This window comes from Amblyomma maculatum, chromosome 10 (assembly GCF_055883805.1).
Source record: "Amblyomma maculatum isolate TAMU_Amacu chromosome 10, ASM5588380v1, whole genome shotgun sequence".
NCBI classification, from domain to species: domain Eukaryota; kingdom Metazoa; phylum Arthropoda; class Arachnida; order Ixodida; family Ixodidae; genus Amblyomma; species Amblyomma maculatum.
The window spans coordinates 140,816,556-140,842,509 of record NC_139353.1 but is presented as its reverse complement, the minus strand read 5'-3'; the positions used below and the strand labels follow the sequence as shown (position 1 = coordinate 140,842,509).

Below are 25,954 nucleotides of genomic sequence, written 5' to 3'. Positions count from 1 at the left end.
TCGGAGTGGTGAACAACCACTCGATAATCGAAGAGTACCTGTCGGCGCATACGGATCTTAAAGACGTCCCACAATACGGGTCCTGCGTCATTACTTTTTCCCGTTATCGTTCTCCACGTCAACGTCCCTCTACATACCGCACTTTCAGGTCGCCTAGCCCGCGCTTCCCGAGCCATCGGGAAAACTAGGAACAGCAACATGCGGACTTGAGGCCGCTGACGAGCGAAGTGCCGAACATCCATTATCAAGTTTACTACAAGATAACGGCTATCAGACGGCCTCATGTAACGATCAACCTGAGTGCGCAGCTTCGAACATGCTGGTTTCTATCGATGATTTTTTCATTACAGCGGTAGTTGCTACGGGTGTGGACTATTCATTTATGAGCAGTGGTTTAGCCCGGAAACTGAAGAACGTTTTAACCGAGTGGACTGGGGCTCAGATTCCTACGGCAGGGAGACACCTTATTACCCCGGCTGAAAGATGCGTTGCAAGAGTTGCAAGTGACAGATTTATTTATGTTGGGGACTTAGTTGTTCTTACCAACTGTTCGCGAGACGTCATACTCGGCTTGGACTTCTTACAGGCTAACAGTACGGTAATTAATTTGCAAGAATAAGGAGTGACGTTTTCGTCGAGCCAAGCCATTGCGAGATTTTGCGTTGACCGTTCACCAACCGCTTTACGTATTGCAGCTGCTAACGGTACGGTCTCGCCAAGGTGCAGCATTATGTTCATGGCAGAAAGCGACTCACCGTGTCACCGCGACGTACTGGCAGAGAGGAACGTGGGCCTGCTTCTTGAGAAAGGGATCTGCGCTGCACGAGGACTCGTTCGCTTGCAGGATGGTTGTGCGATACTCTGGATTACAAATTTTGGGACTGAATTTCGGCACAATGCGAAAAGAACGGCCATAGCGTATGTTGCCGACAGGCTAACGGTACGATAATTAATTTGTAAGAATCACGAGTGACATTTTCGCCGAGCCAAGCCATTGCGAGACCTAGCGTCGACGGTTCATCAACGCCCGTCTTTCGTATTACAGCTGCTGACGTTATGGTCCCGCCATGGTGAAGCATTATGGTCTTGGTAGAAAGCGACACCCCAAGCGACCGCAACCTACTAGCAGAGAGGAACGTGGGCCTGCTTCTTGAGAAAGGGATCTGCGCTCCAAGAGGACCTTTCGCTTGCGGGACGGTTGTGCGAAGCTCTGGATTACCAATTTCGGGACCGAGTTTCAGCATATTGCGAAAGAAACGACCATCGCTTATGTTGCCGACTTTATTGAGCCAGCGAACATCTGTACTTTGGCGCCGCCGTCGCAATCCAAATGTTATTCGAAAAAGGCACAGGTAAAATACACTTTTTTCTCAAGAACCAAATGTTATGCACCAGACATTCTATCAACAGTGGACATTAATCCAAATCTGTCGGTGTTTGAGCGGCGGCGAATCCTAGAGCTGCTTCAGGAGTTTGCTGGATGCTTTTCAACGTCTTAGAAAGTTGTGCGTACCCCATTAGCCAAAAACCGCATTACGGTTGACGCGGAGACCAAGCCGATTTCCCAGCACCCATACTGAGTGTCGTCAACGGAACGAGAGGCTATTCGAAGCCAGGTGCAGTAAATGCTTACCGACAACGTTGTGCAGCCGTCTACCAGCCCCTGGGCTTCGGCTGTAGTATTGGTGAAGAAAAAAGACAATACCTTGCATCGATTATCGAGTATTAAAGCAAGTAATGAAACTGGACGTATATCCGCTCCTACGCATAGATGGCGCATTGGACCGGGTACGCAAGGCCAAATATTTCTAGTTGCTTGACCTCTAGAATGGCTACTGGCAGATAGAAGTGCACGAAAGGGACCGAGAAAGCAGCGTTCGTCACCCTCGACGGCCTTTATGAATTTAAAGTGCTTTCTTTCGGTCTCGGTTCTGCACCAGCAACCTTCCAACGAATGATGGACACCGTTCTCTCTGGACTGAAGTGGCAAGCGTGCCTAGTGTATCTCGATGATGTCGTGATTTTCGCGGCAAGTTTTAAGGAGCACCCCGACCGCCTTCGAATCGTACTACAAGCGCTGCGTTCAGCCCAACTGACGATAAACCACAGAAATGCCATTTCGGATTCCAAGAGCTGCGCTTTCTTGGCCATGTTATCAGTGCTGAGGGCGTCAAACCAGATCCCGACAAGACTGCTAATCTGAACGTTTACTAGCACCCAACCGACAAAAAGTCCGTTATAAGGTTTTTAGGACTTTGAGCCTATTACAGGCGTGTCGTCGACAATTTTTCAGCGATTGCTGAGCCTTCTACGCTTCTTACTCGAGACAGCGTTATTTTTCTCGTGGCAATATGATCAAGAGGATGCCTTCAACGAGTTGCGACGACGACTGCAGGCCGCCCGATACTTGCCCATTTTGAAAAAAAAAAAAAGGCTGCTATGAATATTCATGCCGATGTCAGTAATTTAGGACTCGGTGCCGTTCTGATTGAGGGGCAATATGGCACTGAGAAGGCTATCGCTTACGTAAGTCGCTCTCTTTAAAAAGCAGAGGCAAACTACTCAACCACGGAAAAGGAATGTCTCGCGGTAGTTTGGGCGATAACTAAGTTTCGACCCTTTCTTTGCGGCCGGCCTTTTAGGGCTGTGGGCGACCACTATTCGTTATGCTGGCTAGGCAACCTCAAAAGACTCCTCTGGAAGGCTTGCAAGGTAGAACCTACGTCTCCAAGAGGACGGTATTACGGTTGTATACAAGTGCGGCCGTAAGCACAACGACGCCGATTGCTTGTCGCGTGCACCCGTTGATGCTGCCCCTCCCGACAGCGAAGACGACGACTTCCCGTTTCTTACATTAGTCACGATTACCGATATTGCCCAGCGTCAACGGGCCGACCCCGGTTTACGCCCGCTTATTGAGCGTCTTGAAGGACTTGATGTAGCAATCCCACGTGCTTTCGAACGGGGTTTATCCTCCTACAGCATTCGCAATCGCCTCCTATATAAGAGAAACTTTCAGCACAACAAGGAAACCTTTCTTCTCATTGTGCCGTCCGACCTCCGACCAGAAATCTTGCACACATGCCACGATTAGCCTTCGGCTGGTCAGTTAGGAGGCACGCATTCGACAAAGGTACTATAAACCTAAGTTGCTGCCTTCAGTCCAGCACTGCGTGCGAACATGCCGAGATTACCAGCGGCGAACGACACCTCCGCTGAAGCCTACAGGCCTCCTTCAGCCGATACCTCCGCCAACAACCCCTTTCCAACAAGTGAGTATGGAGTTTCTGGGCCCTTTCCCAAAGTCCGCATCAGGGCACAGATGGATAGTAGTGGCGAATGACTACTTAACGCGATATGCCGCGACACATGCACTTTCCCGTGCAACTGCTGCTTAAGTAACCCAGTTTTTTCTCAAGATCATCGTACTGCGCCACGATGGCCCATTGGGTATTATTACTAACCGTAGATCAGCCTTTACGGTCGAACTAATGCCGGCTCTCTTCAGTCTTACCCGCACAAGTCATCGTAGGACTACTGCTTACCATCCGCAAACAAACGGACTGACTGAACGCCTCAATAGAACACTTGAGACATGATTTCCATGTACGTCGACTTTAACATCGCACGTGGGATGAAGTCCTTCCGTATGCAACTTTTGCATACAATACGGCTGAACAGGAGACGACCCGTCTGGCGCCATTCCAGCTAGTCTACGGTCATCCCGTCACCACAATGATGGATACTATGCTAGCCATACGTCACGGTGACGATGCCATCAGCGTCTATGCAGACGTGAACATATTTCAGAAGCGCGCCAGCTCGCACGGTGCCGTATTCAACAACCACTACTCCGCAATCCCAGACGGTACAAACTCCGACACTGAGACGTTCACTACCAGCTTAGCGAACATGTATGGGTGTGGACACCTGTGCGCCATCGAGGCCTCTCCGAGGAGGTACTTCGCCGTTACTTTGGGCCATACGAGGTCATTCGACGTCTTAGTAGCGTGACCTACGATGTTGTCCCACGGGGTCAACGACCCTCAATACGGTGGCGCTCAAATGATTAAACTGTTCCTGTAATGCGGATGAAACCGTAATATGAGAGGCATTGACTTTTTTCGCGTGTGCAGCTTTGTGTTCCCCGCTTCTCCTGCGTGCATATAGCTTGAGGACACTCCCAACGTTGTGTCACCGCTTTCAAAGAGGAGGGTAATGCCGCGTGCTTCTTGGAACCGACAAAGAAGAAGAAACTGATTGTAATATGTGGAACGGATCCGTTCAATGTTCTCTGCCTTGTACTCGTTACAATATATTTCTAGTACAGTGGGCTCTTTTCTGTATATCATCAACCTAACCTTTGAGCCTAACCCAAAGCCCACCCGGGAGGACTGGGAGGCAACCCTACTCATCTGCTCCGACCTGAAAGCCCTAAAGGCGTCGGTCAAACGAGCAATGACGGCAGCGGACGCCACTGGGGTCCCGTAGGGTCCCGTACTTGAGACTCCACCTAGTGTTTGTGAGGGGAAGGGCACTAAGCCTGACAAAAAAACGACTATAACTATGTAACTATATTTAATAAAGGTTTTCACCACCACCACCGCGTTTCATCGACAAATGGATCTTCTGTGTATCCCTAACAAACAGTCGTAACACTCTGGAGCCACATTCCTGTACCCGCCACTCAGCAGGCGAAATAAACTCTCTTTAAGATGCTAGATATATCTAACTCGATGAACTATCAATACCCGCAATATGTATGGCCATTGTATTTTCTCATCCCTGCTCTGTAATCAGATGCGTGAATTTCATTTTTCTTAACTTTTGAGCCCCGCCGGGGTGGTTCAGTGGTAAGACGCCCGACTACTCTGCCAGAGTTCATGATTAAACTGAGCAAAAAAACTCGGACAGAGACAGAAAACACGTATACACATTAGCGCAGAACTTCCAAATTTTTTTCGAAACGCGCTTCGAGCATGCTTTTTATACGCTCTAAACAATCACCATATGACACAGCCGGGATCAAAAGCAGATAATTATTGACAGATTTTTCTGCATAATATGCGATCCCCTCCCCCCCCCCCCAACCGGAATGAACAAGCAGTTACTACCTTTTGACAGTGCACATTCAAAGTTGGTGAAAAGAGCGAATGTTCACCGTGCCTGCCGTTCGGCCCTAGAAAAGTATTGTGAACACAGAATGGGTTCAAGGCTTAACTGTCAGATTCAGAAGATGTATGCCGCTGGGTGTCCGCCGCAGCTGATAGCCTGTGTTTGCGAAAGTCTGCTACAGAAGATGAACAATTCGAACCGCCAAATGAACGAATACTGAAAACCAGTGTGTTTTATGCTTTACCTGCACCAAGTGTCTCACAATCTAAAGAAAGTCGCAGGAAGATATGGCGTCCGAATGGTGTTTGCGGCGCCGTGTAAGCTCGCGAAACTCTGGGTAATCATGAACAGAGATGATAGGCAGCAAAGATGCACCTCAAATCACAGCCATGAGTACACTGAATGTGCCAGAGAAGTTATTTATCAGGCGCCATTATCCCGTGGCAAGATGTACATCGGTCAAACCTGACGATGTTTCAATGATGAGGGCGGTAGTGGTGGTGAACTCTTTTCTTGCTCCGAAAAGCAGGGGACCAGTCAAAGGACCGGTTGCGCTGACTTAGAGGAGGTCGGCGGGGATCCTTTAGGATGCCGCGACCTCCACCGCGCACTGGATAAGCCAGCGTTTGTCTGCTGGCTCGGAAGTACGCAGGAGAGACTCCCACGTCTCTGGGGTGTTTGAGCTGTCTGTGTTGTAGTGCGTACCAGTCCACGCCATGTGTATGAGAGTGCCCGGAGTTGAGCAGTGTTTACACATGGGGTCAATCTGTTCCGGAAAGATTCGGCTGTATAAGCCCGTTATACCTAGGGGCACGGGCAGAGGCACAATATTTTAATTTTTTTTTGGATAGCCTCCCCCTAATATATGTACATATAAGATGGGGTGTGGGAAGCTGCCAGTTTGTAGCTTGCGCCATTGGACGGCCTCGCGTCTTGTTGGGTCGCGGCGTGCGGAAGGATATGTGCATCTTTGGAGTAGGTAGTGCTGGAGTATGTCCGTATAAGTGGTGAGTAGACAAGCGCGTGAGATCTTATTGTCAGCGAAAGCAGGGTGGCTGATCATACTCTCGGCTCGGAGGCGGTGGTAGAAAACATTTATATAGGACAAATACAGGAGGTTATGCATGAGCTGACCCTGAAGGAGCCAACCCTCACAAACACTAGTTGGAGTTCTCTAGTTCGGGACCCCAGTGGCGTCTGCCGCCGCTCGGGCTCGCCCGACTAAGGCCAGTTGGGCCTTCAGGTCGGAGCAGCCGAGCAGGGTCGCCTCCCAGTCCTCCCGGGTTGAGTTGGGGTGAGGGGGGATAGCCGGATTTGAGGGGCAGGCCCACACCATGTGGTAGATGTCCGAAGACACCACCCCACAGTGCGGGAAGCTGCCAGAAAAAGCAGGGTCGAAGTGTTTTAGAGCTGCCGGGCACAGCAGTGTGTTGGTATAGAGGCGGAGTAAGAGACGCTCATCCGCCTTTGAAAGGCCTTTACATGGGCGGGGGTAAAGGCTGTGGCTAGATTGATAGTAATTTATGATATCTTTGAATGTATAAGCCGGATTAGGATCAGCGTCCTGGTCGGAGGGGGAGGAGGAAGAAGTTTCCCGGAGAGAGAGCGCGCGGGCGGCGGCGTCGGCAGCTTCGTTTCCAGCCAGCCTATGATGAGCAGGAGCCCAAATAATATATCGGGTAGCGGGGTCCCCAATGTAGGAGCTATGTTGAAGTATTCGGTAGGCTAGATAAGGGGTCCAGCCCTGTTCGACATTCCGACAGGCCCCTCGCGAGTCGGAAATTATATAATTCGAGTCAGAGTGGAAAGCAGCCAATGCTATGGCGACCTCCTCCGCATGAGGTATGTTGCGGCGCTGAAGCTAAGACCGTTGACTGTTTTCGCCTCGTGGACGACTGCGGCCGTGTACCACCCCCCATGGTGCGGGCCAGAGGCGTTCACATAAAAAACGCCGGGTTTAGAACCATAATGGCGTGCCAGGGCTTCCGCCCGCGCCAGGCGTCTGCCATCATGGCCTGGAGCCCAAAGAACTGTGCGAGATGTGGAAGAGAGTGCTGTATAACATAGAATGTGTAATGCCTGGCGAGAGATATGGCCAGCGTCGTAGTTGCGAATAGCCTGTTGAGAATCACTAATGACGACTTTGACATTAGGGTCGGCTAGTGCTAGCGCAATGGCAACCTCCTCAGCTGCGGTGACTGCTTCTGCATTGCGAATGCTGCAGGTTGTGTACCAGCTGCGATGAGGGGCGAAAGCTACCGCCACCATCGCTGGCCTCGATGGATGGTAAGAGGCGTTCGTATACGTGACGTCCGGGCATCCGCTGAATCGTTTTTCGAATTGACGAGGCCAGTCGACCCATCTTTTAGCGTGGTGTTCCGGGTGCATCCGTTTAGGGATGGGAAGAATGCGGAGATTTAGGCGATATTCCGGTGTGAGTTCAGCGTAACTTGGGGCCGATCTCGGCGAGGAGATCCCAACTTGCTGCAGTACCGCTCGGTCAGGGTGTGTGAGTGAGAGCCTCTCATACTGCGCAGTGAAAGTTGCTTCGATCAGTTCGCTCACGGTATTGGAGATTCTGAGAGCCATGAGCTTATGGGTAGCTGTAGACATAGGGAGTGGAGACCTAGGACCGTCTTGCATGTTTTTCGAAGTGACGTCTCTAGCCGTTCGCTTTCGGCACGAGTGAGACGTAAGTAAGGGCCAGAGTAGGTGATGCGGGAACAGATGAAAGTTTGAGCGAGGCGCTGGAGGTTGGACTCTCGCCTGCCATGATGATTGTTGGAGATTCGCTTAAGGAGTCATCCGATCTGTACCACCGACTGGTCGATGCGTTGCAGCTTGATATTGCTACAAAGATGACGAAGCGGGCAGTGGCGCGGGGCGGAGCGCTCGCGCCAGGCTCGCTGGCCATTAAAGCATATTTCATCATCATGTCATCACGTCGTTCTGTTTCTGTTGTGCCGCCGTGTTCCATCGCTTGTCATGCCACCACGTAACATTTGGTGGAGGTGCTGCCGTTAGCCTGCAGGTGCAAGCCTAAGAACATGATTTTAGATTTTAGTTTAGATTGGCGTTCTGCCGGGTCCGCGCATCATGCACACGTATATGTCCAGTTCAGTTCAGTTCAGGCGTTCAGTCGTGTCCGACTCTTCGTGACCCTATGGACCATGTCACGCCACACTTTCCGGTCTCTCACTATCTTCTTAACATCACATAGCTTCATCTGCAATGCCTCGAGAATGCCATCTAACCATCGCGTTCGCTCCCTACCCCTTCTCCGGCGACCCTCAACCTTTCCCAACATCAAATCTTTCTCCAGCGACTCCTCTCTTCTCATCAGATGACCAAAGTAGCTGAGCTTTAACTTTAGAATTTGACCCTCCAATGAGCAGTCAGGGTTTATGGTCGACAATATCGACTGATTTGATCTTCTGGCAGTCCAAGGAACTCTTAAGAGTCTTCGCCAGCACCACAATTCAAACGCGTCAATGCTTCGGTGGTCAGCCTTTCTCACAGTCCAACTCTCGCATCCATACATCACAACTGGAAAGACCATAGCACGGGTTATACGGATCTTGGTTGGTAGACTAATGTCTCTGCTCTTTACTAGGCGGTCAAGGCTAACCATTGCTCTCTTTCCCAGAAGCAGGCGTCTCCTAATTTCATGGCTGCAGACTCCTTCCAAGGTAATCTTGGCGCCCAAGAATAGAAAATCTGTCACAGCTTCCACTTCTTGTCCATTGATGCTCCAGAACTTGATAGGGCAAGACGCCATGATCTTCGTCTTTTTAATGTTCAGTTTAAGCCCAAACTTCTCACTGTCTTCTTGTACGCGCATCAGAAGTATCTTGAGTTCCACTTCACTTTCTGCCATTAAAGTGGTATCATCCGCATATCTAAGGTTGTTGATATGTTTTCCAGCAATCTTCACTCCAGCTGAAGACTCGTCCAGACCGGCCTTCCTCATGATGCACTCTGCATATAGGTTAAATAGGGAGGGCGACAGTATGCAGCCTTGCCTCACCCCTTTCTCAATCGGAAACCAATCAGTAAGACCATGCCCAGTTCTGACTGTGGCCTCTTGCCCTTCATAAAGGTTCCTGAGGAGACAGATGAGGTGAATTGGAACTCCCATCTCTTGGAGAGCTTGCCACAATATGCTGTGATCTACGCAGTCAAACGCTTTCGCATAATCAATAAAGCAGAAGTAAATGGGTTGTCCAAATCTTTTGACATAATGCATGCAGTGTGTTAACAGCGTCGTGGTTGGGGTTTTGAAGCAGCTCAGCTGGAATACCATCAATTCCGCTAGCTTTGTTCTTAGCAAGGCTGGCTAAGGCCCATTCAACTTCACTCTTCAGGATGCCCGGCTCGAGATCAGAAATCACAACCGTCCTATGTTGGGTTTGCACATCCGGGTCTTTCTTGTACAGTTCTTCTGTGTATTCCTGCCACCTCTTCTTTATCTCTGAGGCTTCAGTGAGGTCCTTGCCTCGTTTGTCCTTTATCACGCCCAGCTTAGCACAGAAGCTTCCTTTGATATCTTTGATTGTCTTATACAGAGCTCTTGTGTTCCTTAATTGGCTGTTGTCCTCAACTTCTTGACACTGTATGTTCAGGAAGGCATTCTTATCTCTCCTTGCTATTTTCTGAAAATCCGCATTGAGCACCTTGTATCTTTCTCTTTCCCCCATACCTTTTGCCATCCTCCTTTCCTCAGCTATTTGCAAAGCCTCTTCAGATAACCAGTTTGCTTTTTTGCATTTCTTTTTCTTTGGAACTACCTTAGTAGCAACTTCTTGTATTATATCACGAACATCAGTCCACATCTCTTCGGGCTCTTTGTCTTCTAGATCTAGTTCTTGAAATCAATTCCTCACTTCCACAGCATATTCTAATGGAATCTGATCCAGATCATACCTGAAAGGCCTTCTAGTTTTCTGCGCTTTCCTCAATCGAAGCTTAATTTTGGCAACAAGAAGCTGATGATCGGTGCCACAATCGGCCCCAGGCCTTGTTTTTACTGCTTGTATAGCGCTTCTCCATCTCTGCCGGCAAATAATATAATCGATCTGATTCCTGTACAGACCGTCCGGTGAAATCCATGTGTACAGGCGCCTCTTGTGCTGTTGAAAATGAGTATTCGCTATGGTGAGGTTGTTTTCTTGACAAAACTCTACTAGCCTCTGCCCAGCTTCATTTGGCTCAACAAGACCGAACTTTCCTGTAATTCCGGATATTTCTTCACTGCCGACCTTAGCATTCCTGTCTCCTATGAGAAAAACGACGTCTGATGATGGGGTGCGGTCTAAAAGGCATTGTAGGTCCGCATAAAATCTCTCAACGTCAGCTTCTTCAGCAGCAGTGTTCGGTGTATAGACTTGGATAACTGTTATGTTGAAAGGGTGACCTTGGATCCGAAGTGAAATCATTCGGTCGTTTTCGGGGTTGTACCCTAGCACTGCTTTGCCCATTCTTCTGTTTACTATGAGAGCGACCCCATTCCTTCTCTTGGATTCGTGCCCACAATAAAAGACATAATGGTCGCCGGAGTTAAATTCTCCCATTCCGGTCCACTTGTGCTCGCTGATACCCAAGATATCAATGTTCAATCTGTCCATTTCTCGCTTGACGATATCCAGTTTACCTTGCGTCATAGATCTTACATTCCATGTTGCTATGTGATATATCTCCTTGCAACATCGCACTTTCCGGTCGCTTCCCGACACATCCACAACTGAGCGTCCTTTTGGCTTTAGCCCAGCCGCTTCATTCGTCCTGGAGCTTCTAGGAATCGCCCTTTGTTCATCCCCAGTAACATGTGGGACGCCTTCCAACCTGGGGGGGCTCATCTTCCTGCGCCATATCGATAATGGTATTGTGACTGGCCATAGGGTTTTCTTGGCAGGAAATACTGGAGTGGGTTGCCATTACCATCTCCAGTGAATCACATTTTGTCAGAACTCTCTGCCGTGACCTGTCTATCTTGGGTGGCCCTACACAGCAGAGCTCACGACTTCATCGAGTTTCGCAAGCCCCTCCGCCACGACAAGGCAGTGATCCATGAAGGGAATATGTCCATAATTATGTGTTTTTTATGCCGGCTGTGTCATGTGGTGGTTGTTTTGAGCGTATAAAAGGCATGCTGTAAGCGTTTTTTGAATAAAAGTTGGAAGTTCTGCGCTCCATGTGTGAACGTGTTTTCTGTCTCTGTTCGTGTTTTTTCGCGCAGTTTAATCATGAACAATGAGCACCCACAAGCCCACCAGAAAACTCTTCTGCCGGAGTACCCGGGCCCCGCCGGGGTGGTGCAGTGGTAAGACGCCCGACTACTGTGCCGGAGTTCCCGGGTTCGAACCCGACCGCGGCGGCTGCGTTTCGATGGAGGCGAAACGAAGTGGCGTCCGTGTTCTGTGCGATGTCAGCGCACGTTAAAGATCCCCAGGTGGTCGAAATTACTCCGTAGCCCTCCACTACGGCTCCTCTTTCTCTCTTTCCACTTTCATTCCCACCTTCCTCCCTTCCCTTACGGCGCGGTTCGGGTGTCCACAGAGCAAGTGTGACAGTTACTGCGCCTTTCCCTTCCTGTGAACCAATTAATTAATAAGTACCCGGGTTCGATCCCGACCTCTATGGCTCCGCTTCGGTGCAGGGGAAACGAAGAAGTGTACGTGTGCTGTGCGATGTCAGCACACGTTAAAGGTCCCCAGGTGGTCGAAATTACTCCGTAGCCCTCCACTACGGCTCCTCTTTCTCTCTTTCCACTTTCACTCCCATCTTCCTCCCTTCCCTTAAGGCGCGGTTGCGGTGTCCACAGAAATCAAGTGAGACAGTTAGCGCGCCTTTCCCTTCCTATAAATAAATAAATCAGTCAACAAGTGTGACAGATACTGCGCCTTTCCCTTTTCTCTGAACCAATTATTACATTATTATTTCCTAATTTATATTTTGATTTTGTCGCAGTTTCGACGAAATCGGACGCTTTGACACTGCAGCAACCGTCGATCTCATCCTCAGCATTAGCGGCTGCCCCAAGATTACGATTTTGGGGTTTTCGCAAGGAGCGATGGTATCTCTCGTGTTGCTTTCAAGAAGGCCAGATTACAATGACAAGGTGAGAGCTTTTACTCCTTTGATGAGGTTTTCAACAAACACTTTTAGGCAATGGCTTTAATCAAATTCCCCATCTGCTCTACCTCTCTCTATTTTCGCAACAGTACTGATTTGTTAGGTACGTAAAACAGTTCTCAAATATTTGACAGTAAGTGCCTCACAAGCTAACGTTCAGTATCACGCAAATTGCTCTGAGAGTTAAAAAAAATCAAGGTTGTCTTTTGCCTAAAACTGTCTAACAAGACCCAACGTTGTTATCTTGAAATGGCACTTCGCAGTTCCTATGACTTTTTGGGCACGCCTGAGCGTTTCGAAGTTTTAGTCAAGTGAAACATTCCCCACGTTCTGAGAACAAAAGTAGGCTTTACCTTTTGATCGTCGTATGAAAGCCGCCAGCTTTAATCTATTTGCGTCAGGTATTTATTCTTCATATGCTTGTTGCATATAACCAATATTATATAGCATATTTTTTGCATAAAGTAAGGATAGTTTATTTACTGATTAAGAAGAAGCACGCAACTGAGGAAACGTTTGGAAGAATCATATTGCCGCGAAACCTTCAAAACTGTATTTGTTATTCCTTAACAGCCGCCGGCATGCGGCCTTATCATTGTGATTCTGGCACGCGTACCAATTCTGTATCCCGTGTTTGGTCATACTCGTCGTCGCTATACGACGCGTTGTCGTTTTCTTTGTCGCGAGCGATGCGCCGAGATATTTCTCGAAGATTCCGATCACTTGCGTATGTTTCTACAATGTTCCATGCCGTGCTAGTAGCAGTTTGCGACGTTATCTAGATTGTTCAGAGCAGCCTTTGAATTGAGCGTTGACGAGTGTGACCGGCATTCTTTGTTCGACAATCGACGAGCACGTTTGTTGCTACCGCCGCCGCTGAGTTGCTTAGTTATTTTGCGGTCGCAAGTCAGCCCAATAAAGAGTTTCTTCAGTGCAATCACCGACTCTTCATTTGTGTCATCGATCCTGGTCACCACACCGTGACATCTGGTGGATGTGCTGCCCTTGTTCCTTCAAGCGAAGACCTGTGCTTTGTTCCTGTCGCCCTGAAACACCAGCCTACAGGTCACCGAGCCAGCCACCGACTCCAAGGCCTGGAACCCGAACACGGTCTGCTGCCACCCCGTTCGACTCCAGAAGGCGTCAACTTTGGAAATGGCTAAGTCAACAGCACCAGTCGTCTTCGTGCAGCCCAAGGAGCCCCCATCTTCCAAGGATTGCCCAGTGAAGATGCGGAAGACTGGATGGACCTTTGCGACAGTGTGGGAGAATTAAGCGGCTGGAACGACGGCGTGAAACTCAAGCAAGTCTACTTTGTTCTTAAGGACATGCCCGAGTTTCGCCTGAAAATCATGAGGCAGCTAGGAAGGATTGGGAGATTTTCAAGGAAGCGTTTTTGACTGCCTTTTCAAACGTCGTCCGAAAGGAAAGAGCGCAGGCCCTCCTTCAGTCAAGACTTCAACTCCCTAATGAGCCTGTCTTGGCATACTTTGAGGAGATGGAGCGCCTCTTTCTCCGCGCCGACCCTAACATGACCAAAGCTTAGATAGTCAAATTTTCATTGCGAGGCATTAAAGAATCGCTTTTTTCAGGTATTGTTCGAAATCCTCCCAAAACCGTGGCGGAATTTGAAACGGAAGCGTCTACCATCGAGAAGACGTTGGACGCCCGGATGCGCCACTATGAGCGACCACTTCAACCGGACTACTCAAGCCACTACCCCAGCGCATCTGCAAGCGGAGAGAATCTTTGGGTCCTCATCCGGGAGATTCTGCGAGAAGAGCTCCGCCGACTGCTGCCATGATCACAACAACCCCAGGTGGCGACGCTCTCGGACGCCGTACGTCAAGAAGTCCAGCAGGCACTGGGCGTTCCTGAAGCGACGACTCCGACGGCTCCAGTGCATGAATCAGCAGCGGTGAATAATGCTGCTGCATTACGTCATTCTGCACCCCGACGCGACCTCCCAAGATTACGCGACTTCCCAAGCCCTCGTCGCTACCATCCTGCCCTTGAAAGCCGCCCCTTGGCCCCCGCCCGCCAAGTCTAGCAACGATCTCCAAGCCCCAGGAAATGCGACGCCTGGAGGACGTCTAACAACCGACCGCTCTGCTTCCGTTGTGGTGAGGCAGGACACATCATCCATCAGTGCCCGTACAGGCGGATCGGTCTCCGTGGTTTCGCGGTCGCCGCTCCACGAATTCCTGTGAGCGACCACATGAAATCAGCGACTTCCTGCGCAGCGGTCAGCACTAATCGCCAAGGCGTCTGTCACGCTCCCCATCGCTGTGCAATGCCCGATTTTGCGTCGCCGAGCTGTGGTTACTTGCAAGGACGGTCTTCTAGCCCCCGTAATCGAAACTGAAGGGAGCAACCTTCGGATGTGAGGTTGCACAACGGCGAAAAGACGAAGATCCTCCGCCGCCGACGGCCACTGAAGACGACACAGCCATTTCATTGCCGCTCCACACGACGACAATGGTATGCCCCAGCTATGACCTCATGAAACGACGGAGCCGAGATCGGACACCAAGGCGCACGCGCAATGCGAGGACGTGAATAAGCGACCTTGAAGTTGATGTCATCGGTCGCAGAGTCACTGCCCTAGTAGACACCGTAACTGGCTATTCAGTCATCAGTGGACCACTAGCCTCTGGGCACAGGAAAGTTACCGCTGCTTGGGATGGCCCGCTGACTCGCACCGCAGGTGGGAATTACTCCATCGCGACGATGCACTGCAAGAATAACCATAAATGGACGTACTTACCCAACCAGCTTTGTGGTCTTGCAGCAGTGCTCCCGAGACGTGATTTTAGGCATGGACTCCCTAAATGAACATAAGGCTATCATCGACCTCCAGTCCAGGCTGATCAAGCTCTCTGCAGACAAAGCCATACCTGCTACGACGACTTCGACGCACCACGTCGCTCTAAACGTCCTCGACGGAGAATTGATCGTGTCGCCCCGATCAAGCGTCGCAGTCAGCGTCGGTGGCGCAGACATCGAAACCGGTAAAGGCATCGTCGAAGGAAATATTCAATTGCTCTTAGCACGAGGTGTCGGCATCGGAAGAGGCATCGCGAAATTCCGGAGACAAGAGGCCCAGGCGCTGGTAACAAACTTCACCAAAGAATACCAGCATCTCAACAAGGGCACGACGTTCGCTTTTCTGGGCGAATTAGCGGACCTCAAAGACGTATTCGCCATCCACGACCAACTACTGGAAGACGCACTGGACCAATTCCATCAGCCCGCATTTGACATAAACCCGGCACTGACCCGCATCAGGAAAGACCAGATTCGCAGTCTTCTTCGAAGCTACAGGGAGTGCTCGTCATCATCGAAGGTACGACAAACACCACCGGCCAAGCGCCGCATTATAACGGACGAACATGCCCGACCTCTGCGCCAAAGCCCCTATCGTGTATCGCCGCGAGAACGCCAGGCCATACGCGATCAAGTTGAGGAAATGCTTCGTGATTACGGAATCAAGCCATCGAACAGCCCTTGGGCGGCACCAGTAGTTTTGGTGAAGAAGAAAGACGGCACACTTCGCTTCTTCATTGATTACCGCCGCTTGAATAGCATAACTAGGAAGGGTGTCTACCCGCTTCCACGCATCGACACACTCTCGACCGGCTTAGCAATACAAGGTAATTCTCATCGATGTACCAGAAGAGCGGATATTGGAAAGTTGAGGTCGACGAAAGAGATCGCATTCATAACACCGGACGGCCTTTTTGAGTTCAGGGTCATGCCATTTGTCCTCTGCTCCGCACCAGCCACGTTTCAATGATTAATGGACACAGTCCTGGCGGGCCTGAAGTGGCGAATTTGTTTGTTATATTTAGACGACGTTGTTTGCTTCGCGTCAAACTTTGAAGACCACCTAAAACGACTGCAGACAGTGCTGGAAGCCATCGAGTCATCGGGACTAACGCTAAAAGCAGAGAAGTGCCACTCAGCCAACGAAGAACTGCTGTTCCTAGGTCACATCGTTAGTAAGAAAGGTATTCGCTCAGACCCGGAGAAAACAGCTGCAATCACATAATTCCCACCGCCTCTCAACAGGAAAGCTGTGCGCCGATTCCTTGGGTTATTCGCTTATTATCGAAAATTTGTCAGAAACGTTTCGCGCATCGCCGAATCGTTGACGCAGCTTACAAAGGCTGACGTACCGTTTAAACAGGAAGCGCCGCAAGGAGAAGCATTTGACGAACCCAAGGGCCACCTACAGTGCCCTCCTGTACTTGGCCACTTGGATGAAAACGCTGAGTCCGAAATTCACACCAACGCGAGGAATGTGAGCCTAGGATCCGTTCTTGTCCAGAGGAGTGCCGAACAGGAGAAAGGAATCGCCTACGCTAGCAGGTCCCTCACAAAAGCCGGCTTCAATTACTCGACGACCGAGGAGTGCCTCGCGATCATGTGGGCCACTTCTAAGTTTCATCCATACCTATACGGCCGACCATTCAGGGTGGTAGGCGATCATCACGCGCTCTGCTGGCTGACTAATTTGAAAGATCCTCTGGCCGCCTCGCCAGATGGATCCTACGATTTCATGAATTTCACTTGACTGTAGTGTATAAGTATGGCCGGAAGCATTCCGACGCATCATGCGCTCCCGTCGACGCTTCCCCGAAGGACATTGATTACGACGCCGTTTTGGGACCGGTACGTGCCAGCTGTTTCGCAGAGCAACAGCGATGAGACCCTGAGCTTAATGTTCTATCCAATTACTTAGATGGAAAGACCGCTTCCCCTCCTGGTGTGTTCAGGGGACATTTATCATCGTTCGCGTTAAGCAATGGCCTCTTCGTGAAGAAGAACTTCGCACCCAACAGGACCGCGAAACTTCTTAAAGTGCCTAAAAACCTCCGGCAGGAAGTTATGCAGGCGTTGCATGATGAGCCCATTGCAGGCCATCTCGGATTTGCACGCACGTTGCGCCGAATACAGGAGAAGTACTACTGGCCGCGACTGCCAGCCGACGTTGCCCCTACGTGATGGAATGTCGTGAGGGCCAACGACGCAAGACGCCGCCTATCAGACCAGCAGGACTACTAAACCCTTTTCTGACCCCAGACCTGCTCTTTCAGCAAAGTGAGATGGATCTCCTCGGCCCCATTCCAGCTTCGTCTATGGATAATAAGTGGATCATTGCGGTCACTGACTACCTTACCCGTTACGCCGAAGCAAAAGCCCTACAAAATGGTACCGCGGCAGAAGTTGCCAAATTTTTTCTCGAACAAATGTTCTTGCGACACGGCGCCCATGATGTGCTCATCACGGACAGGGGAACGGCGTTTATGGCAGAGTTGACGCAAGCCATCCGGGAATACAGTCATACAAGCCATCGACGAACAACTGCGTACCATCCTCAAACCAATAACCTTACGGAGCGCTTGAAAAAAAAAAAAACGATCGCGGACATGATCGCCATGTACCTCGACGCTGAACACATGACCTGCGACACCATCTTGCCGTACGTGATCTTCGCGTAAAACACGGCAGTTCAGGAGACCAAAGCGACCTCGTTAAAGCTTGTGTACGGCAAGGAGCCCACGACGACTCTAGACGCAATGCTGCCGAACGTTACCAACGAGGACAACTTTGACGTCGCCGCCTACCTGCAGCGTGCAGAGGAAGCCCGACGACTCGCACGGCTGCGTATTAAAGACCAACAGCGCACCGACAGCCGACGATAAACTTACGACGACACCACGCAGAGTACAATCCAGGAGATCAAATGTGGGTTTGGACACCAATTCGCCGTCTCGGACTAAGTGAAAAGTTGTTGCGTCGATATTTTGGGCCATTCAAAATCATTCGCCGCGTCGGACCACTGAACGATAAAGTCATTCCCGACGGAACGTCAGCATCACAACGGCGATGCGCACGCCCAGAAATCGTACGTGTTGTTCGTCTGAAGCCTTATTACGCGCGTTAATGAATGCGTGGTGTTTAAACTTTGTAGTTTCTATTTATGTTGCTTTGTTTATCTTGGAACATCGAGGGGATGTTTTCTTTAAGGGGGGAGTAATGCCACAAAACCTTCAAAACTGTATTTGTTGTTTTTGAACAGCCGCCGACATGAGGACTTATCACTGTGATTCTGGCACGCGTTTCAATTCTGTATACCGTGTTTGTTCATACTTGTCGCGATACAACGCGTTATAATTTTCTTTGTCGCGAACGATGCGCCGAGATCTGTCTCGAATATTCCGATCACTTGCGTATGTTTCTACAATGTTCCAGTTTGTACTGGTAGCAGTTTGCGACCTTATCTATATTTTTCTGAGCAGCGTTTGAATTGGGCGTTGACGAGTGTGACCGGCATTCTTTGTTCGACGATTGACGATCCAGTTTGTTCTTATCGCTGCCGCTGAGTTGGTTAGTTCTTTTGCGGGCGCCAGTCAGCACAGTAAGCAGTTTCTTCAGTGCAATCACCTACACTTGATTTATGTCATCAAACTTGGGCACCACCACGTGACAATATAAAGGGTGTCCAAGCTAACCTTAGCCATGGGTTAAAAATAAATCATTTGGGGTAGACATAGATACTACATCTATACATATGTCAGGTATCTGGCGCATCACAGGTATTTTTGTATCTTACTAACTACTGCCTTAAGATTTTTCAAAGTTGGAGAGCACCTTTGTGAAGCCTCCATATTTCTCATCAGGAACCCCGTACGTGTATCTTTGAAGCTCTAAAGAAAGCCATCAAATTACTAAAAAATATCATGTGATTGGGGCATTCGGGAGCCTCGAATGTGCTGCGCTGAAGCGTGGTTTGATTGAACGTTCAAACCAGCTGCGGCCGTAGTTTCATGGCCTGCAGCGGCATGCTGATAAGTCTGATAAGTCGGCGCACATGACGGTGCAAGCTGCAGCGAGCTCACCGCGCTCGCTACAACCGTGCGCCAACGTAGCCTACCGCTGTAAATGGGCTGTCGATTCACAGTCGCAGCTGATCATCATCATCATCATCAGCCTGATTATACCCACTGCAGGGCGAAGGCCTCTCCCATATTTCTCCACTTCACCCGGTTCTGTGCTAGCTGCATCCACTTGACCCCTGCGAACTTCTTAATCTCATCCGCCCACCTAACTTCCTGCCTCCCCTTGCTACGCGTTCCTTCCTTTGGAATCCAGTTTGTTAGCCTCAGCGACCATCGGTTATCCTCTCTTCGCACTACATGTCCTGCCCATGTCCATTTCTTCTTAATTTCCACTAGAATGTCGGTAACTTGAGGTATTTCTCTTACCCACTCTGCACGCTTTCTATCTCTTAATGTTACCCCTACCATTTTTCGTTCCATAGCTATCTGGGTTGTCCTCAACTTAAGTAGAACTCTCTTGGTTAGCCTCCACGTTTCAGCCCCATAGGTGAGTACTGGCAGGATGCAACTGTTGTATACTTTTCTCTTGAGCGATACCGGTAAGCTGCTAGTCATAATCTGCGAGTGCTTGCCAAATGCGCTCCATCCCAATCTTATTCTTCTTGTTATTTTCTTTTCATGGTCCGGATTTGCGGTTACTACCTGTCCTAAGTAGACATATTCGCCTACTACTTCCAGTATTTCGCTACCTAATGTAAACTGCTGTTCCTTCCCGAGGCTTTCATAGGAGGTTGTGGCCAATTACTGCCACAACCGCAGTAATTCAGGTCGCAGCTGATATTGTTCTCTTAAAGCACGATTGGAGAGCACCAAAAACTGGCGCGCGAATGCGTCGATCACTGATTTTTTTTGTGTATTTGGCAGGCTTTATTTATATCTTGGAAAAAAGACGCATGTGAGGTTTTCTTCATCGCAAATAAAGCAAATGGGAGTTTACGAACGTGCTCTCCACCTTTGCAAATCACATCTATTTTCTAAAGGCACTAATGTGTAAATAAAAACGTCTCCTAATTAATAATTAGTTAATTTTAAAATAAAACATTGCTTGTGGTGCGCCAGATGGCTGTTAACTTTACAGTTCATTTTTCTGGCCTACCTCAAATGCTTGATTTTTTAACACTGGATAGTGTTAGCTTGGACACCCTGTATAAATGGCAGAAACAAGAAATATAGGGGCATGTTCTGTGCGCTACTGTCCCAAAAACAAGTATTAAACGTTTAAGAACCCCTCATAGCTGGGTGGTTTTGGCGGTCGACTAGTAAACCTGACGACGCACAACGAATTCTGTCCGCGGCGGCAGCTTTTTGATACAGGCAAAAACAAGGCCCCCGTGTGCAGTGCAGTATCAGTGCACGTTAAAAAACTGCAGGAAGTCGAAACAGCTGAAGGCTTCCACTTACACGTCCCTCATAGCCAAGGCGCTTAGGGGCATCAAACCCTACAAAACAACCAAACCACTGTTATGCTAAACTTTGGGATCATTAAAGAATTTAAAAAAAAAGACAGTTTCCCGCGCTAACAAGTGGGGCTATTCTGCTCTACACTGGTGACGTGAGATTCGAGAGCAATTTATAAGAAGCTTCGTCTTCTGTACTGCTTGATAGCGCGCTCATAACTTTCTTTCTCCCTTCGGAGAGGCTCCAAATGCTGCAAAATTCCTCAGCAACGGTGAAAAGAAAAGTTCGATACGGTCGCACGTCCTAGTTACTGGCGAGCTGAGGAATTGTCTTTGTATGAAGAAAAACCAAAATAATGGTTGTCATCATTATACAAAAAGATTTCTCCTGCATTTGCGCAGAGAAGCTACGTTGTTGTGTGTGTTTGGGGGGGGGGGGGGACATATTCGCTTGAGAGCAGTAGGCGGAAGTGAAACCACATTCGCAGAATACAGTGCAAAACAAGGACGCCACCTTAGCATCTATAGCAGTATTTTCCCCCTATCTTGACAACTGGACTATACTATTTTCATAGGTATTAGATACTATTTTACATCGGTGGTGAAAACACAGTATACGAAACGGAAGAGCATTGCTTTCAATGTAGGAGATGGTGTTACATGAAATACAGGAGCGGTTAAGATTTTGCCCAGTGGGTCATTATTTTTGAACACTTGCTTGCTTTGAATGAATCCTATCGGCTTGTTGCAAGGGGGCGTGTGGACAAGCTAACGTTATTCTTGTCTCTATCGTATTAGTGTATAACCTTCTACATTTCATTCTTGGCGCCTGCCACTACTCCGCAAAAATGCGATATCGCGAGACACTGAGAATATTTGGAATATGCGCTTTCAGGACACCGAATTTCTGACATTTTTTGTGCAGTTAATATTTGATTAACTTCGTATATTTGATATGTTCGTCGACATCTGCCGATATTACTCTCTTCATGCAGGTCAATCTTCTGGTTGCTTACGGCCCGGTTGCAAACCTTACTTACGTGGGGACACCGTTTTCACTACTGCTGCCGTCGATTCCTGTGCTGGCGGTAAGTTACACACCTTATGTCCACAAGGTCACAAAAATAGCAGGCTATATTTCGTGTCCATTTTCATTGAGAAATAGGTGTAGATACTTTCCTTGTAGCTAGTCAGCGGTGCCAGGCGAAAATGATATGGCTTGACGTGTGAACTGAGGCGTCCGCCTTTTACCCTTGTTCAGTGCTCCTTCATACCATGCATACATGTGAACTGTGCAAGCCCTGAATATCCTCCTACAACAGTCCGGCGTTTCCGCAGTTGCTTCTGCAGGACACAAACGAAAAACGAGGGACTAAACATAAAAACTCTAACGTTCACGAACACTAGCATTGAATTGTCCGCCACAACATCTCTACTCAACCTCGGAATTCTGTTATATTTCGTACGATAATATTGCAGTTATTTGTAAGGTATTCTAGGATGTTTACGTTACAAGCATGAAGCCTGGTATAATTCGAACTATTTTCGAGGCTGTCTGCACGACGATGCCATTGTCTGCCAATAAGATTTCAAGCAGTATTTGGTAGGCGCAGGCATCCGCAGGCGCTTGCGGTAGAGAAAAAAAATAGGACGTATAGCAAGATAGGGCGTGTGGCTCTCTGAGGTGTAAATTGATAAATCTATATAAGCACATTGAGAGATCTACGTAAGCACGCAGTTATCGTTGTGAATATCGCTCTTACATTTAGAATGCGGAAGCGTCATCAAGTCTTGGTAACGAAGTATCACGTTATCTGAATGCTGCTCTTAAATTTAGAACGCGGAAGCGTCATCAGGTCTTGGTAACGACGTATCACGTTATCAATCCAATTTCTGTGGCCGCTACACGACAGTGCTCCAGGATCTTGCCCGACAAGGTTTTCACAGTCCACCTTTTTCACACTATCTCTTTGTCCATGAGTACTTTTCTCGTCCAGTTGCACTACTATCGATCCGTCGTACGTTAAGTATCCGATTGTGCAGCGTACACTTTAACAATTGCATTGAGTTACTTCTTAAAGTCTACTGTTGCATTGCGTCCGTATGCGCAGTTCTTTCCTTTCTCTCATAGACAAAAAATCAATACATTTATTTTAGAGCACGTGTCAAATTTTAAGCCGAAACTCTATATCTCACAAGTTGAAAACGGCGTCACCGGAAGATTCCACAGCGCAGGTTACAGATGTCATGATCCCGAAAGATCATGTCAAGTCATATGAAGGGATATGTAGCCTCATCACTAATCTATCCTATTTATCGGTATAATGCTAAGCGATATAGCTTACTAAGCAGTCATTGGACGTTATACCATGTATTGAGGGCGAACCCCTCCATGACTTGTCTCAAACTATTCCGAGCGATATCCGCAAGAGGATCACCATCAAACCTCTTCATCGGAACGTGTAAGCCCACGCACATCAAGGCCGAAGGTAAGTACGAGCTGAGAGCCTGCACAAGGCCCTGAGCCAGCTACAGAATGTCATCTACGTCGATGCGGCAGAAGACACACGGAAGACCCTAATAAATATTCGATGTGTTGTTACACACCCCAGCATTTACCCAGCGCGACTGTTTATGGCGGAGACGGTTTCCACATCCAGACAGATAGTCGCGGTGGAGGCCGCCATCAGCGAGGCCATCGCCGTCATAATGCAACTACAATAGTAAACGACAAAAATTGGAGATCAGCATGTATTCTAGAGGTAGGGTTTCCAATCCCGCCTCACAAATACCCACTGAAATATGATAATCTCATCTCTTGAGAGATATCGAACTGATATAGACCTCGGTCCATGTGGGGGACAAGGCAATTGAGGCTGCCCACCAATACGCTCAATAATTAGCCGGTCGAGCCCTTCGGTGAGCCATTCGTATCATACAACTATCTCACTGTACATTACAAGGCAATTTGCGAAAACTTTCACCACATCATAAAACACTGACAAGACAACAGCAACTCATATCGAGAAACCCACAAGTGAAACTTCCACAACCCAAACTACATATCGAAATTAATAATTAAGAATATGAATCCGTTCTGCCGCTTTTGCGGGAGAAATACAATTTCTGTCGTATGATCTGGGCCTGAAGACCTATTAGCCTCCCTCAGTATTTTTTACTGATCCCTCTAAAGAAGCTTGGGATAGGTAAGGTGCAGCGATGACTTTGACATTCAGTTCAAGGCCGTCGATGGGCCGGCGACGCCAAAGATCTATAAAGCTTGAGGCACGCTAACTAGCCTCCCTCTATTCCTCCACACTTATTCAAAGTAAAGTTATATCAGCATCAGTCCTAATAAAGGTGGAAAATAGCTTATTTAGTCATGTGAGTTACATGCACATTCGCACTGATTATGCGACGTTATGTCTAATCACATTTAATGCCACGTACTTCGCAATGATAATGAACTTCACATTGGATCAATGCGTTGCAAGTGGTGATGTTGCACTAGAGCGACGTAACAATGAACCCTCGTGTAAATCTTGATAACGTTCAAGAAAGTGCCAAATGACAAGCTTTCTCGCGATTCAGACTGAGTTGCAAAACGTGAGGGAGTCACACTCGAACCACGTGACAATGAAGTGTCATGTGAAGCAGGATGACTTGCTAAGTGACGACGTCACACAGGAGGCACATGCAACGTGCCCAGACTGGGTTTTTGAAGTTTCCAGCCTGCATTATATTCAGGTTGACGATATAAAAAGGGATAAATGCAAGCATTGGGGGAAGAGAGGGATCCTCCACCACATACTCTGGGAACGTTCTAGCTCGCCAGGGGCTAAAGCATATAAAAATGTTAGAAAAGTCTGGGAAGCTCCACTAGGGAGCGAGGGCCCTGCTCCATAGCAACAAGCCATTTCGCCTGGTGGAATAAGCCGCTAAGAACCAAGACCTCTTTGCTTCCTTCTGATCGCGGAGGTCCTGGCTCCCATTCCTTAGGCCTGCATGCCGAGGGCGGCGACTAGGGGGCTTATTTATCTGCTGAAAGAATAAAGTTGTTATCACATCACAGCACATGCAATGTGTCAAGGGAGTGTATACTTGGAGATTCTGAGAGCCATGAGCTTATGGGTAGCTGTAGACATAGGGAGACCTGGGACCGTCTTGCATGCTTTTCGAAGTGACGCCTCTAGCCGTTCGCTTTCGGCACGAGTGAGACGTAAGTAAGGGCCAGAGTAGGTGATGCGGGAACAGATGAAAGTTTGAGCGAGGCGCTGGAGGTTGGACTCTCGCCTGCCATGATGATTGTTGGAGATTCGCTTAAGGAGTCGTCCGATCTGTACCACCGACTGGTCGATGCGTTGCAGCGTCATATTGCTACAAAGATGACGAAGCGGGCAGTGGCGCGGGGCGGAGCGCTCGCGCCAGGCTCGCTGGCCATTAAAGCATATTTCATCATCATGTCATCACGTCGTTCTTTTCTGTTGTGCCGCCGTGTTCCATCGTTTGTCATGCCACCACGTAACATTTGGTGGAGGTGCTCGTTGTCACGGGCACCCCGGTTGCCGACGTGGCAGATCGCCTTATTGGCGAATTTCAACTTGCCTCTCCGAAAGGCTCCATTGCCATGCGGGGCCATCTTAAGCAAACCGACAATGTTTCTAAAGCTGTCATCACCGTAGCGAGCTGCGAGACCACTGCGTCCCTGCAACAAAAAATTCAATGGCGAGCCGGAGAGATCGTCGACATCCGAAAATACGGCACCTCCAACGCGGCCCAGCTCACCTTCGCCGGGAAGACTGTGCCTCGGTATGTGCATTACAATTCAGAAATTGCCCTGGTCCGGGCATACAAAAGAACAATTCCGGCATGTGTGAAGTGCGGCACAGTTGGACACCGGGCGGACACATGTCCCAACCCGAATGGTGAAAACTGCGGCCTGTGTGGCCAAAAAGTGCCGGCAGTGGAGGGGGTGCGGGCTCCTCACGACTGTCAGCCGAAATGTGTGACGCGTGGGTTCGGGCACCCAACAAACTCTCCTGAGTGCTCGAGGAAATTCCGCTCGCCCTCTACGGCCAAGCGCTCGGGGCCTGCAGCAACACGGCATTCTGACGGGAAGCCAAAACACTCCGGCGCCACAACCAAAGACATCGCAAAACGTCAGACCAACATCACAGCGAAAAAGCAGCAAGAGTCCCCTGACGGAGGTGGCGCCAAGGGACAGACGCCTCCGCCACCACCGAATGGGGGAAAAGGCCACAAAGCCCATACTAACAAGACGGATGGCACAGCTGACGCTTGGGCCCGTGCCGTGAAAAATGACAAACAGGTGAGTGGCATGGGTGGGGTTGCCTCCTCTCCTCCCCCTCCCTCCCATTCTCACGTTGATATCGAGCTCCAAAAACA

At 49.1% G+C, this 25,954-nt stretch overlaps 1 protein-coding gene across 1 annotated transcript in view; it reads left to right on the top strand.

The window, feature by feature from the left end:
• Positions 1-25,954, top strand: part of LOC146177573 (lipase member M-like) — a 97,958-nt gene that overhangs the window by 50,044 nt on the left and 21,960 nt on the right. Inside the window, exon 4 of the mRNA XM_084581593.1 lies at positions 12,082-12,232. Coding sequence (XP_084437719.1) covers positions 12,082-12,232 — 151 coding nt within the window. The remainder of the gene's footprint in view (positions 1-12,081; positions 12,233-25,954) is intronic.